The 16,154-nt window shown below is 43.3% G+C and overlaps 1 protein-coding gene across 3 annotated transcripts in view; it reads right to left on the bottom strand.

Moving 5' to 3' along the window:
- PRKG1 (protein kinase cGMP-dependent 1) overlaps positions 1 to 16,154 on the bottom strand; it is a 1,225,781-nt gene that overhangs the window by 21,475 nt on the left and 1,188,152 nt on the right. For all 3 annotated transcript variants that reach the window (XM_088459635.1, XM_088459634.1, XM_088459636.1), the window contains 4 exons: positions 14,874 to 15,013; positions 13,404 to 13,493; positions 6,428 to 6,569; positions 2,761 to 2,924 (listed from right to left, as the gene is read on the bottom strand). In XM_088459635.1, coding sequence (XP_088315761.1) covers positions 2,761 to 2,924; positions 6,428 to 6,569; positions 13,404 to 13,493; positions 14,874 to 15,013 — 536 coding nt within the window. The remainder of the gene's footprint in view (positions 1 to 2,760; positions 2,925 to 6,427; positions 6,570 to 13,403; positions 13,494 to 14,873; positions 15,014 to 16,154) is intronic.

Raw genomic sequence — 16,154 nt, 5'->3', positions numbered from 1 at the left:
TTCGCGCATGCGTATTACGATCCGTACGCATGCGCAGTTAGGCAAACATCGCTCGGAGCGAACGAGCGGCCGCTTACGAGCGGCACTGAATCAGGCCCATAGTCCACAATGAAAAGAGACTTTGGATTCCAAATGTATACATAAAAGATGGGTGCATCTTAGAAAATCGTAGAAAAGGCAGCAATTTTATTAGGATAACAATAATCCAATTATGGTGTCCTAATAAAAGTCCTACTTGTAATCGGATTATAGCAGCAACACGATGCGGCATGGACTCTACAAGCTATCTGAAGTACTGTACTGTGTAGATAGTGTATACTATGCCTCCTGAGTAAAGGTCCACACTTCCCTAATATTCGCTGGTGGTGGAACCCGGCCATTAATGGCATGTTAAACTGCATCCCACATGCAGGATTGGACTGGGGATCTAGATCAGCTCTGGTATTCACTTGCGTAAAATGCACATGGCCTCGTCCCACAGGGGCATTGTGAAATCTCATGTGGGCATGCTGCAAGTCACAGGAGACTGGCTTTGTGGCTCGCCCCCGTCTCTCAGTATCCCAGGCGAGCAGAGAGCTGGGAGGCGGGGCTGCTCAGCCAGACTTTTAGACCGGACCAGGCCCATCAGCCCTTCTGGCATTTTCCAGCTGGCCAGTCCGGCCCTGCCCACATGTGTTCTATTGGGTTCAATACAGGCATCAAGAGAGCCAAGTCATGTAGCCAAACTCATGTACAGTAGCTCCTCCTGTCATAATCTTGTGACTACGGACCTGTGCAGTGGTGCATTGTCATGCTGTGTAAATGCAAAAATAAACTGGGCGGAAATGATCCACAAGGATGGTTACATAGCTTCCACCGGTCAGTGATGTCTGCAGATGTATCAGGGGTCCTAATGCAAGCCAGCTGTAAATACCTTAACAGAGCCACCGCCCACCCCTGGACTGCCCCTTGCTGGCATGTGGGATCCATTGTCACATTGGCGTTTTCTCCACAGACGTAATCATCCATCTGTCTGAAAAAGTAGGAACATCGACTAGTCGGACCAGACATCCAGTGGTGGTGGTCACGAGCCTAGGTGATGTGTAGAGCCTTGTGACGTGGGGTTAGCAATGGGACCTGAGTGAGCTGTTGACTTCTGTACGCCACAAAAGAAAGGGAATGTTGCACTGTTACAACACTGATGTGACTTGTGGCCCCAGGATTACATTTTGCTGTTATCTGTGGCAATGTCGCTCACCGGTCCGAAATTACAATGTGTGCCAGATGATGCTGTCTATGATTGTCAATAACTTTTTTGGTAGCTACAGCGGTGTCACATGTTGGTACACTGAAGAAACTAGAAACTGTAGCAAGTGAAAATTCAAATTTGACCCACCTCTCTGGCCCCTACTATGCCCCAAAGAGTATGCAATCTGTGTAATTATAGTCATGTGGACAATCTTTGAGATACATTAGGGTTGGGTATGAAATGCGATGGCTTAAAAGCCGGCGGTTCAAATCCCGACCCTGGAAGCCTGACAGAACAAGATCCCAACGCCGGCTGGTAAGTATATTTAACCCTCCCCTCTCCCCCCCTCCCTTGGGGGTGTCTAATCCTAAAACCCTGGGGGTGGTGCCTAACTCTAAATACCCCCTGTGGTGCGTAACCCCCCTCCCCGCGGAATTGGTATGAAATACTGCCAGCCGCATGGCTGGCAGTTCGATTTCCGGCAGCGCCTGGCCGACAGATGAGCAGAGCCCGACAGCAGAAGCCCGACAGCGCTGGAAATCCCGAATTGTCGCTAAGGTAAGTACTTACTAACCTAACCCCCTAACCCTCCTTAGGGATGCCTAACCCTAACCTCCCCCCCAAGTGCCTAACCCTAATCCCCCCTCTAAGTGCCTAACCCTAACCCTCCCTCCTCCTGGCCTAACCCTATCCCTCCCGGGGGGGTGCCCAATCCTAAATCCCCCCCGGGTGCCCTAAACCTAACCCTCCCCCCACCGCGGCTGTCCGCTCACGGCGCCCGGCATCCCTTCGATCAGGATGCCAGGTGCCGGTCTCCCGGCGTCGGGGAAATGTCAGGCGCCTACATGTATGGCTGGCTGGCTGACTGGCTGTACTGGGGGTGGGCAGGGAAAACAGGCTGGCTGGCTGGACTGTGGGGGGGGGGGGGGGCAGTGCAGGGCTTGCTGGTTGGACTGGGGGAGGACAGTGCATGGCTTGCTGGCTGGACTGGGGGGAACAGTGCTGCAAATTAATCTGCTGTTGTTTTGCTCTAAATGCAGAACAAACATGTTGCTTTGAGCAGTGAGCAGCCTCAGTGGGGAGTACCTGCACAAGCTTTACATATGAGCTAGGCACTCTGTGGCTCTTCAGCTGTTTTGTAGTGTTTCTGCTGGCAAAGCATGCTGGGAGTTGTAGTTCCTGAACACTTGGCGTGCCACAGATGGCCTGACTTCACATTATATCATGTGCATGTATGATCTGGCAGCACAATAAGGAAGCAGAGCACTTAATTTATTTACAAAATATATTTAACCAATGGATTTCCGCATGTATAAAACCACATCAGTTACTTGGGCTTTCGATCTCTCCATCTTAATTTTATTTATCAGCTTTCATGCATTGCATTATACTGTATGTCCTTGTTAAATAAGCGTTAGCTTACAATGAGGAATGCCAGGTCTTGCTGCTGCCAGTGATATAATCAAAGTGACAAAGGCATATATTTTTGGTATAGTTTGCTTTTTCTATTTTTACCATGTTGATGCTCATACCTGCCAGTCAGGAGTTCATACATTAAGATTCCCAGAGACCAGTAGTCTGCTGAAATGTCGTGACCTTTGTTCAAGATGATCTCTGGAGCTACATATTCAGGGGTTCCGCAAAAAGTCCATGTTTTCTTACCAAATCCTATTTTCTTTGCAAAGCCAAAGTCAACCTGTGACGGAAGAAGAATATAATCAAAGCCAAGTAGTTGATATTGTTGCTCACCTCCCAGACATAAGATGAGCCATATAAAATGGATATTACTCTGCACTCCACACTGTGACAAAGGTCATCAAGACAAGAAACCAAAACTCAACATAACAGAAGAAATCTCTCAGGGCCTGATTCAGCAAGAATCGCAATTGCAAAGCTGTACGCAGGCGATCCTTGCAATAATGCATATGCAGCAGGAGGTGTATGACACCCCCTGCTGTATTTGCGATCCCAGCACTGCGACCGAGGTCGCAGGCTGATATCACCATCGCGACCATCAGTGGTCGATGGTTGCGATGGTGGACGGCGCTTCAGCTTACTCAGCCTGGCCGGCTTGCGGGCCCAGGACTCTGTGTTGATCAATGCAGATCCTGGGGTGGCCACTTCTGGAAAACGGGGCTGACACGCTGCCGTTTCCGGGAACACCGAGCATCCCCGCACCGGCCCTTAAATGACTCTGCCTGTCAATCAGACAGAAACATTCAAGAGCTTGCGTGCATCTACGCAGGACCCATTCTGCACATTCGCAGAATGGGTTCTGCACACAAGCAGATTCCCGATAATCAGGAATCTGCGATGAGCAGTGCACTGTTGAACCAGGCCCTCAGTCTGTACATTGATCTACAGAGCAAAGGGCAGTTACATGCACTTTTCACCCTTAGGGTTACATGTAATAGGCTGCGGCTCTGAGACATTGGAGAGTCCGGTGCGAGACTGCCCGATGTAAAGTAGCAGTCTTTTACTAGGCAACAGCAACCTGGTTTTGCCTACTAAAAGACTCGCTCAATATTTCTGTCTTATTCGTATAAATAAAACAACTGGGAGTGACAAAACGACATTGCTAGCTTACACTCATCAATCTGACACTAGTACATCTGTGTGCAACTGAGTCTAAAAGAAAAATATGCTACGCTTCTCCTCTCGGTGCATCTTGCTGGAGCTTCTCTATGAACCTACAGCTACACTGCCTAGATCAGGGTGCTAACCACTCATTTCCCAAACTTACTTGCTGGACAAAAAGAGCACCTATCAGAGACCTATCAGAGAAGCTGCTCAGACAATGGACAGACAATGGCTGTGATGGAGAATAGCATACATGGGTAATCACTCTCCAGGGTATTCCACAAAAAGGACCTTTATAAGAGGGTCACAAGGAACAGTCCCTGGTTGAAGAAAACAGCATATCCTTATTGGCAAAATGTAATCTAGAAGATACAGAGATGTGGGAGATAGTCCTGTGGTTTGACAAGATTAAAATGGAACTTTGCAGCCTGAATACAAAATGCACTGCACTCAGGTAATGGTGGTATATACATACATTGTATACAGATATATATACAGTCAGGTGCATAAATATTGGGACATTGACAGAATTTTCATATTTTGGCCTCTATTCACCACCACAAAGGCTTTTAAATGAAACAAACAAGATGTGATATAACTGCAGACTTTCAGATTTAATTTGAGGGTAATTACATCCAAATCAGGTGAACGGTGTAGGAATTACAACGGTTTCTATATGTGCCTCCCTACTGTATATATATATAGATATATATAGATATATATATAGATATAGAGATAGATATATATATAGATATATATAGATATATACATATATATATATATGTGTGTGTTATTTATATAGCACTTTTCACCTGATAGGACTCAAAGTGCTTTACATTTGCTTTTACAGCACAAAATACAAAATAAGCTTAACAGGGGACATATACAATACCATTCAAAAGTTTGGGGTCAGACAATTTCGTGTTTTACATGAAAACTGACTTTTATTTATCAAATGAGTTGCAAAATGAATAGAACATATAGTCAAGACATTGGCAAGGTTGGAAATAATGATTTTCATTTGAAATAATAATTTTGTCCTTCAAACTTTGCTTTCGTCAAAGAATGCTCCTTTTGCAGCAATTACAGCATTGCAGACCTTTGGCATTCTAGCTGTTAATTTGTTGAGGTGATATGAAGAAATTTCACCCCACTCTTCCAGAAGCACCTGGATTGGCTTGATGGGCACTTCTTGTGTATCATACGGTCAAGCTGCTCCCACAACAGCTCAATGGGGTTGAGATCTGGTGACTGCGCTGGCCACTCCATTACAGACAGAATACCAGCTGCCTGCTTCTTCCCTAAATAGTTCTTGCATAAGTTGGAGGTGTGCTTTGGGTCATTGTCCTTTTGAAGGTGGAAATTGACTCCAATCAAGCGCTGTCCACAGGGTATGGCATGGCGTTACAAAATGGGAGTGATAGCCTTCCTTATTCAAAATCCATTTTACCGTGTACAAATCTCCCACTTTACCAGCACCAAAGCAGCTCCAGGCCATCTCATTACCTCCACCATGCTTGATAGATGGCGTCAGGCACTCTCCAGCATCTTTTCACTTGTTCTGCGTCTCACAAATGTTCTTCTGTGTGATCCAAACACCTCAAACTTCGATTTGTCTGTCCATAACACTTTTTTCCAATCTTCCTCTATCCAATGTCTGTGTTCTTTTGCCCATATTAATCTTTTCCTTTTATTGGCCAGTCTCAGATATGGCTTTTTCTTTGCCACTCTGCCTAGAAAGCCAGCATCGCGGAGTCGCCTCTTCACTGTAGACCTTGACACTGGCGTTTTGCGGGTACAATTTAATGAAGCTGCCAGTTGAGGACTTGTTAAGCGTCTATTTCTCCAACTAGAGACTCTAATCTACTTGTCTTCTTGCACAGTTGTGCATCGGGACCTCCCACTTCTCTTTCTACTCTGGTTAGAGCCCGTTTGTGCTGTTCTCTGAAGGAAGTAGTACACACCGTTGTAGGAAATGATCAGTTTCTTGGCAATTTCTCACTTGGAATAGCCTTCATTTCTAAGAACAAGAACAGACTGTCGAGTTTCACTTGAAAGTTCTCTTTTTCTGGCCATTTGGAGAGTATAACCAAACCCACAAATGTGATGCTCCAGATACTCAACTAGCTCAAAGGAAGGCCAGTTATATAGCTTCTCTAACGAGCACACCTGTTTTCAGCTGTGCTAACATAATTGCACAAGGGTTTTCTATTCATCCATTAGTCTTCCAACGCGCTTAGCAAACACAATGTACCATTAGAACACTGGAGTGATGGTTGCTGGAAATAGGCCTCTATACACCTATGTAGATGTGCCTTTAAAAACCAGATGTTTGCAGCTAGTATAGTCATTTACCACATTAACAATGTATAGAGTGTATTTCTGATTAATTTAATGTTATCTTCATTGAAAAAGAACAGTGCTTTTCTTTAAAAAATAAGGATATTTCTAAGTGACCCCAAACTTTTGAACGGTAGTGTACGTGTGTGTGTATATAAATATATATATTTATTTAATGTATACACACAGCCCCATTTTTCCAGTTTTTATTAAAATTTAAACAATTCAAGTCCAGGGAATAATCTGCTACAAAGATAATGGGTAAATGTTTTCACTCACCAGCTTTGCATAACCTCGATGATCCAGAATAAGGTTCTCTGGTTTGAGGTCCCTATAAATAATCCCTTTGGAATGCAGATAAGCAAAGGCCTCTACTACACAAGCCGTATAAAACCTCGTTGTAGAATCTTCAAATGAGCCTCTGCAAAAAATGTCATAAAGTCATAAACATATTATCATACCATCTGTATTTATATTTGTTTATATTTCATTATTGAGAATCACGGTCACAATGTCGTGAATACTATTACATTCAACGCGGTTGCTGTTGAATGACCTTAGAGCAGCCGAGTTGCCTAAGGTGTAAACACAATTCAGTACAATGATAAAATACATATGCAATGAGAAACATAATTATGCAATGGAAAAAGATACAGTGAAAAGTGTCCATTATAAACTGCCAGCATGCCATGGATACGTAATCATTATGTCCATCTACTAAACCGTTATTGCCGATGTATAAACCCCCTTGTTTACTACAACAATGAATATGGATTTGTCCTAATTGATACACATACAAAAAGACAATCTAAGCATATGTTGGGGTGTCGTAAGTATTTTGAGCTATTTAGAAACCTAATTACCCTAAATACTGGAATATATTGGGAAAAGTACAATATACTGTACATTATTTGCTGTAACTTATCCTAGTAATCAGCTATCCCAATGAACCTGCATATAGGACACTGATCCACTAGAAAGAATTATAAGGATATCAGAAGGCATGAAGGTGTTCTTCATATACTCATCACAAGGGCCAGAAACCCCCAATATAACGTTTAATATCCTTATACGATCGTACAATGTACAGCCATGGGCCTGGAGCTGAAAAGGGCCGCCCTATACTGAAAAGGGGAGGGGCTGTGACCAGTGCTGTGTGGGAGTGGCCAGAGCCACGTGAGTGTGTACACCCCCTGCACTATCAGCCCTACTGTCGCCAAAAATAAATAAAAATAGAAAAATTGCATCATATTGTGAGAAAACTAATACTTAATACTATTAATACTGTTTTAATACTTGTGATTTATGCCTGACCATGGTCAGCTGGTCATCATCCTGCCATGATAATGGGCCTATTTGTATGTGGAGGCCTCCACTCCAGTTGTCAAGAAACTAGAAGTCCTTGCATGCCCGACCAGCTTTCAGCACCACCAGTCACTAGCCTCTTTAAAGACTATGGGCCATATGTAATAGGGTGAGAGTTTAGAAAATGTGAGAGTTTAGCAGTAACCTCTCACACTTTTTAAACTCGGCCAATGTAATAGAGTCGGAGAACAGGCAAAGTCGCATCTTTTTAGACTCAAAATACTCTCATGATTTAAACTTTCATCCAGATGTTTTCCCATTTTCAAGATAAAACTCGACCAATGTGAGAGTTTACTGCTAAACTCTCACATTATATAATCGCTCACCCTATTACATTTGGCCCTAAAATTATATAAAGTTAATTAATAGGGCTGGACTACCACTTATGACCAGAATATTAAGTCTTCCAATGACTGCAATTGTGCAGGAGGAATCCAGAAACTCTCTTCCAAAAGAAAGTGACTCAACTGTTGCCTGGTTGATGGTGGTGAGAAATGCTCTATCATGTTTCACGTCTCTATATGCTTCTGGGCAGGAAGTTGGACCATTTGTGATGCTTTCACGACAGGCTGAAATTTGAAGTCAACTGATCTACAGTTGGTTGACTGCTTACCCTGACACCACTAATTAATGTATGCACTTTGCCACCTAATGCACTTTGCTGAAGATGTTTTCTGCCCCCTGAGTTCCAGGTTGACATCAACTTGCAGCCATGCTAGCCATAAATAAATGGATCCAGAGCAGCTCAGGATTTGTACAGCCATCTATGCTGAGATGTCATTTGCTTAAATAATGCACAAGCCAAACTTGTGTGGAAGCCATTGCTTTCAACATGCTTGGTGTACCTCATTAAGGCATAGTAGTTTTACTTTTCCTTGTGCTTTCATATGATAGCAGAATTCCTCTATTACTTCTAATGTGTCTTACGGGGTTGCATTATCCCATATATAATTATATGAAACAATGTATATACCTAGTATCTCATTTTATGTATTATAAGCTAATTATCGAATGTTCCAGTTATTGATCATATATAGTACGGCTGAAAAGCTAGTGTATTTGTTCCAAAGTAATAAGCACTCATTTTAACTCATTAATGAATAGGCATGATGAGACGCAGGAAAATAAAAGTATACAGATATAAAATGGAAACACACTCATTGATTGATTATGTCTTAACCCATATGTACACACGGCAATGTAACTTTTTCAGTATTATACAGAATAGAGTCAATTTTCACTAGACATTTAGTTACCGCTATGGTTTCTCAGTATGATGATACCAAGAACTACTTTGGAATGTATATAGACTAGCATGCATACATACTGGTGATAAGACACAATAAGAACAGACATAGCAGAATAGGAATTCATACTTATACACAGTTTGAGTTACTCCTGGTGTTGCTTTGCTGTTCAAATGTTGTCATACATAAATGGTGGGGAAAAGAGTAAAATGCAGAGAAAAGCACTGTCATTTCATAATGCCAATGACGCAGAGTCTTTACTACAGAAATCCTGATACCAATAAGCTCATTCCTGATCACAAAGGAGAATGGGGTCTATTTTCCTAGTTGCAACGACAAGAAAGAATTTCTATCACTGGCTATCACAGAAAATAGAAAATCTTCTGATGGCGAAATCTAGCGACAAAATTTGTGCATGGAAGTTGTCACCGGAGGTAGCCGATGTTACACTGCCATAGCTACTACCGTCCATAGGGCTTGTAATATAGCCAACAAATAGACCTGCTTTTGACGGATTTACTGTAGGGCTTATTGGGGGAGATGTACTAAGCCTTATAAAGTGGAGAATGATAAAGTATCAACCAATCAGCTCCTAATTGTCACTTTACAAGCTGTGTTTGAAAAATGGCAGTTCGGAGCTGATTGGTTGGTACTTTATCACTCTCCACTTTATCACTTTCAAGGCTTAGTACATATCCCCCTATACAAGAAGCCCTACAGTATTATCTTGTATTTTAATAAATATACTTCTAAACTCCTATGTGCAATTGTTATTAATGTGACTGAAGATAGCTTTAGTTAGTTTTTGTAGTAAGATAATAAAATAGGGTCTTCCCAATAATCCCCTCTTTCCCACACAGGTGCCCTCCTGCTGGATAAAGCATAACGCATAAACTGCTCTCTCCCAAGTGAATGGGTTCATGTTTAGGGTTAGAGGCGGACCAAGGGTAAAACACTGTTTCTGCCAGGATCCATCCCAGGAAATGAGTGTTGGAGCTAAGATCTATTGCTCAGAACTGGCTTTCCAATTCCCAACCAGAAGAGGTCAGGCTGCTAATTTCATCTTACTACTATCTCTGTAACAGAGCTTCATTATCTTACGTATTAATATTCGTCTTTCTCTACCTTTTAGACATTTCCAAGTCCAGTCATCATTTTTATTTTTGTGGGGGGTTTATGTTTACTATCCCTGGGTTTATTATCCACAAAACAGATCCCCCAATGGCTTCATATAATTTGCATTTTTGTGATTAAGGGAAATAGGAGTAGGAGGAGACCCCGGAGAGGTAAAGCATTATATATATAAATATTTATATTGCAGACATAGCCCGGCACTCATGGCATAAGTATGCTATTAAGATACACTCAGCTGTGGTGCCCTCCTTGAATCCCGATCGGAAACATGTGGGCTCAAAAAAGGATGTTTTTAACTTCTTACTGCAATCAGTCTGTCAAGTGCCACCTCGTCTATTTGATTTTATATATATATATATATATATATATATATAGGACACATAGCCAATATCTATAGTGAGAAAGGGCGCATAGCTGGCCAAAACATCACCGTATGCTGTACATTGTATGGAGTTTTAATAAACACTCTTGTATTTCAATGTACAGTATTCAGGAGTGCCGTTATTTCTGCATTTCTATTTTTGTATCCTGGCACCCTAATCTAAATATTGATCCTTGGAGTGCACATTTCTTTTAACATTATATATATATATATGACCAACATTCCCTATGTTTAAAGGAGTTGCAGTTTGAAAAGCATGTGAGTGCCGAGTTTGTATGATATTTTTTATGTAGATGGTGTGGTCACATACCAAGGGCACCCCAGATGGTCGAGTGCCGTGGATTGAGCCTGTCGTTTATATATATATATATATACATATACACACAGTACTATTCCACCCTTCTACAATGTACAGTACCCGAGAGGGTACATATCACCATTACATCGGAGGAGTTCGGTTGGTAATACTATTACTACTATTTCTTCTTACTTTAGCAATAGTGCCATCCCCCTCCGCTACCCCACGCTTATTTTCATTGTATTACCTTTGGCCCCTTCAAAAATGTAATATGGGGTTTGTGTACTTAATTTTTGTAACAATTGTCCAAATGTACAACTGTAGAATATAACAGAGGCAGTCACTTTGTGTGCTTAAGCATTATACATTATAATCGCCTACTTTTTGCAAGTCCAAAGTGCAGGTAATCCATATATCGCAAAGTAAGATCATTGTGCTGACAAGTGGGCCATGATCATGCAATTTGTGCTCTAAGGCCCCGCCCACTGCTACGCAATGACGCAAATCACATCCTCACACCATGGGGCCGGGACTTGATGACACAAGTCGTCTCACCATGGCCCCGCCCACTTCACAATAAGGACAATCAGGATAAGAGAGCCTCAATGACATTCCAGATGAGTAGGCGAGTATGTGTATGCAGTCTATGAAACAACTAGGAACTAGTGCCTCGCCAGTCTGTCAGTGGGAGTACCTTTACATTCATCACTGGCTACTAGTAAAGTGATATGTATATGACTTGATATGTATATGAATGTATGTGTATTAGCCTGCGTACATGCTGGTGATAAGACACAATAAGAATAATACAATAAATTCATACTTATACACAGTTTGAGTTACTCCTGGTGTTGCTTTGCTGTTCAAATGTAGTCATACGTAATTGGTGGGGAAAAGAGCAAAATGCACAGAAAAGTACTGTCATTTCATTAAGCAAATGACGCAGAATAAATGTAATACACACGTTATTCCCCACTGCAGTACTCCTGAAACCAGACAGCTCATTTCTCATCACAAAGGTGTATGGAGGCTATTTACTATTTTGCAGCCGTAGTAAATCTTCTGTCACCAGATTTACCAACAAAGTTTGCGCGGGTAAGCTTTTGACGGAGGTGAACAGCAATATGCATTGACAGATATTGTCAACCAGGAGGGCTTGGGAAAATGGTGTTAGGCAATGTGTGGCACTCCAGATGTTGTATGCCAGTTTTACTCTCAGGGCATACTAAAACTGAAGCAGTGCATGCTGGAAAGTATAGTTCCATAGCAGCTGGAATGCCGGACGTTGCCTACCCCTGCACTACACACACAATGGTCTTCTCCATTGTGGAAAGGTGAGAAATGCAATTTCATTGTAATATTTTGAAGGGTAACTATGGCAATTATGTCAGTGCAGATACAGAAAATGTAGTCAGCTTGCACTAAGGGCCTGATTCAGTGGCGCACGTTATTTGCGTGCGCTCGCTCTGAATCAGGGCGTCCCTTTTTTTAAAAATTCCGGCCTCCAGGCCGCTCGCACAGCTGTGGGTGACCACCCACAGCTTGTGTGAGCGGCCTGGCAACGGTCGCGATTATCGTGACCATCGGCATTGCGAGGAGCCCTTGTGGTAGGGTCTCAGCACTCGCAGGGCCAAGTGGACTTCCAGCTTTAATAGATCAGGAAGTCCACTACTAACATCACGAGTGATGTCAGTAGGGCCGCCCACAAATGGCAGGCATTCCTTCGGGAATGACTCAGTTTGTACAGCCACCCCCCCTCCCCACCTACAAAATGGGGTGAGCTGTCAATCGACAGGGGCCCCGTTTTGTTGCGAGCCCCGGAGCAAATGATTTCTCACTCGCTACCGGGCTTGCACACGCCGCACGTGCGCATTGGCCCACCATCGACCTGCTTGCGAGTGCAATGCGCTCGTGAGCGGGTCTGAATCAGGACCTAAGCCCACATGACTTAAAATTTAGTGTTCAACTATATTTTGTCCTTTGAGAAAGACAAAAATATTGCAAATAACTTCAAAGGTCCAAAGAAGAAGTCGCTGACACCAAAAACACTGAGGGCCTAATTCAGAGGCTTATGCAGTTGCAGCTGTGGTTGCGATTTTTATGAGTCTCAGCTGTGGTAATATGGAAATGCTAGTTTCAGCCTTTTCCTTGTATACTAGTATGCACTGGACAGTGCAAGCTCTGAGACACCCACTTTCAATGCCAGTGTATTGTGCAAGTACGACGGTGGTTCCAAACACTCCACCATCGGTGCACCAATGAGTTCACCATCAACATGTGCACCAGCCTAAGGCTGGCGCAGCATCTCTTTCTGAACGCTGGATAAACATGGCCTCAGAGGCTGCGGCTCTGCGTTTGGGAACGCAGCCGCAATTACTGCCATGCCCATGACGCACCCATAACACGCTCATGAGCACACTTCAGGCCCCCACCTAGGATCGGCCATGAATTTGTTCTGCCGATTCTAATGACAGCACCTCTGTATGCAACAGCGGACTCCATGTACACTCGGGGGAACGCAGGCATCTTAGGGGTCTTTTTTGCACATGCGCAGTAGCTTTTAATTCGCTCAACTGCGGAAACTTCAGCATTGCGTCCACCTCTGAATCAGATGCTGAGTCTCACTTCCTCGTCATTGACAGCCCTCAAAAAATCTGCTAATAGTACATTACAGGACTCATATAATCCCAGCCATGCATACAGCATTGTGCAGAAGATATGCAGAATACTTAGATAGCCAAATGCTTGCTTTACTGCATTCAGGTCCCATCCCAAGAGCAGCATAGAGGTCGCTACACACAACTCCAGCACAGTCTGATAGCTACATACCTGTCCCTGAGAATAGTCCAAAGCTCACCGCCCAGGCAGGCTTCCATCAGCATATATAGATACTTGCTGTCCTTGAATGTTCTGTATAACCTGTCATTGGAAACTGAATATTAGCTAAGCAGACACATTTTACAATATAAACTTCATGCATCACTTACATACAAATCTATATAACCCACCCCAGTTCTTATACGGTATAGTAACATATTGCATTAAAAAGATCTAAGGGGGGAGATTTAGAAAACTACAGTATCTAAAGAGGATAAGTGGATGTGTTGCCCACAGCAACCAGATCAGATTCTAGCTAACATTTCTCTATAGCACATTCTATAAAATGATAAATACAGTAGAAGCTGATTGGTTGCTATTGGCAACAGCTCACTTTTCCTCTTTAGAAGGTTTGATAAATCTTTCCCTGAACTTAGGCCCTCATTCAGAGCCGTACGCTCTGAGCAGAGCGCACGCTCTGAATGAGGGCCGCCCTCCACAAAAATGGAGCGTCCTCCTGGACGCTCGTATAGCTGTGGGTCACCACCCACAGCCTATACGAGCGTGCAGTTTGATGGCCGCGATGGTCGTGACCATCGAAACTGCGAGCCGGAGCCTGCGGTTGAGGTTTTAAACCGCAAGGCCCGGAGTGATTTTGGCTCTATCAGAGCCAAAATCACTCCCACTGACATCACTAGTGATGTCAGTGGGCCGGCTTCTGACGGTAGGCGTTCCCGTGGGAACGCCCCCGTCAGGGAGGCACGCCCCCGGCACGCCCACCAAAGGGGGCGTGCTGTCAATCAACATCGACAGCATGCCCCCTTTGATCAGACACAACGAGCGAAGGACTTTCCTTCGCTTGTCGCGTCTGGCGCATGCGCACGACGGAGCTCCCTCCGTCGTGCGCATGCTCAGTGCAGACCATCGACCCACTTGCGAGCGGACAGCCGCTCGCGAGTGGGTCTGAATCAGGCCCTTAGTTTTATCCAGTTTAATTTAAAGTTTCATAAAGTCTTAAATCATTTCAGAATATTATATTAAAATCCAGATACACTTTCGGGGAGTGATGCAGAGTTGAATGCAACTCCATTTATCCAACTTATCAAGTGCCATGGCCGGACTGGCAATCTGGCACTTCTGACAAATGACATAATGGTGGATGGGCAGGTATGGCCACATGAAAGTCTGGCTGAGTGGTGGAGCTGCTCCACTGACATGTAAAGAAAAGGAGGGGTGCCGAGAAACCATGCCCTATCTCTCATGGACGCACTCGTAAGACATGCAGATGTCTCCAATGAGTATAAAGCCCAAGAGACAAAGTTGTAATGTCATTGAAATTCCCTTCAACTTTCTGCTCCTCAAACTCCGCTGCCTGAGACAGGAGCCTCCGGCTGCCTCATTATAAACGTAGCTCCTGACTATGAGTTTATAGGATGAGGTCTTTGTGGTTAGTCTTCTAGCCGTTACAATGACACGCCGTACCTTACAATGAAGTCAGAGTGCGCCCCCTGCATTATCTGCTTTTCAGATCGAATGTGCTCCTGCTGCCTGGTATCTACTATGTGACGCTTTTTGAGTATCTTCATTGCAAATGTTTTTGCTTCCTCGCTTTTCAACTGTACCTAAGAATGAGAAAGCAGTAATGATGACAATGTGCAGTTATTAATATTCACAGCCTGCTGTGCAGTCATAGAGCATACAGACAACAAGCTAAAGACTAGAAAGTGACAGAGAAACAGCCGTTGTTGTGCTCTTTATCGATGTATCAATAGTTATAACATCAGAAATGTATTAGTATACAGCTAGCAACAATAGGGAAATTTCCAGGTATCATATACTGTATGTGTGTGCTGCCACTTTTTATTGCAAACTAATCATATGTAATATAGTTATTTAGTAGCCTATGCAATAGCTTCCAATTGTGTGCACATACTTCTGAATTTTGGGGAGAGCAGGTGCAGGTCACCCTCCAGCATCCCACCCACTTCCTAGTGAAATGGGTAATGATGTGATTCTCAGCAAATCACCTAATCATGGCATCTCCCTCTCTGCATGATGCTGTGATTCATATTATTGTGCTGTGGGGCATGGCCATAATGGTGCCATTCGTCACTCCCCACCCCGCACAGCATACCACTACATCTCCCCTCCAGGAACTCTCCGGGAGCGGACATAGAAAAAGTAGGTAGGCATGGTGGCTTATGCAGGACTAAAGGTAGTCTCAGTATGGAGCACATGGCATGGAGCACATGGCATGGACTGCTAAGGGGTAATAACTAGTATAATAATCATATTTGTACTAATTATTCACTAAATTAATTTACTGCATTACTAATGCTTACTCAGAGATAGCAGATATGCTTCATGAATATAGTTTTTTTATTTTTCTTGAGATCAACCCCTACATCCAGGTTTTGACATGCATGGTAATATGTGGCTTACATACAATCCGTAGAGTCTATCATATAGATCAGTAATTACCATACTACTGTCCTATATGTGAATCCCTTTAATCAATGGGGATACCCTTCTGAACATTGCCTATTTCAAAATGTTTAATAAAACTACTGGATACTGTTTCCTCTATGCATACACATAAGCTAAGACTGTTCTGCTAGCTGGAAAGGTCAATAACAATCAAGGGAATTCCCACACAAGAAACATATTGGTGACTGGCATTTTTAAATGATTTTAGCAGGATACAGTTAATTTCAACATTCAATCTACCTTCAATTAAAGCAACTTATCTGACTATCTAATCAA

The sequence above is a fragment of the Taudactylus pleione genome, unplaced genomic scaffold (assembly GCF_031769625.1).
Source record: "Taudactylus pleione unplaced genomic scaffold, aTauple2 ptg000918l, whole genome shotgun sequence".
In the NCBI taxonomy this organism is placed as follows: Eukaryota; Metazoa; Chordata; class Amphibia; order Anura; family Myobatrachidae; genus Taudactylus; species Taudactylus pleione.
Note: the sequence above shows the minus strand (reverse complement) of the source record. Positions and strands in the feature narration are given on the sequence as shown.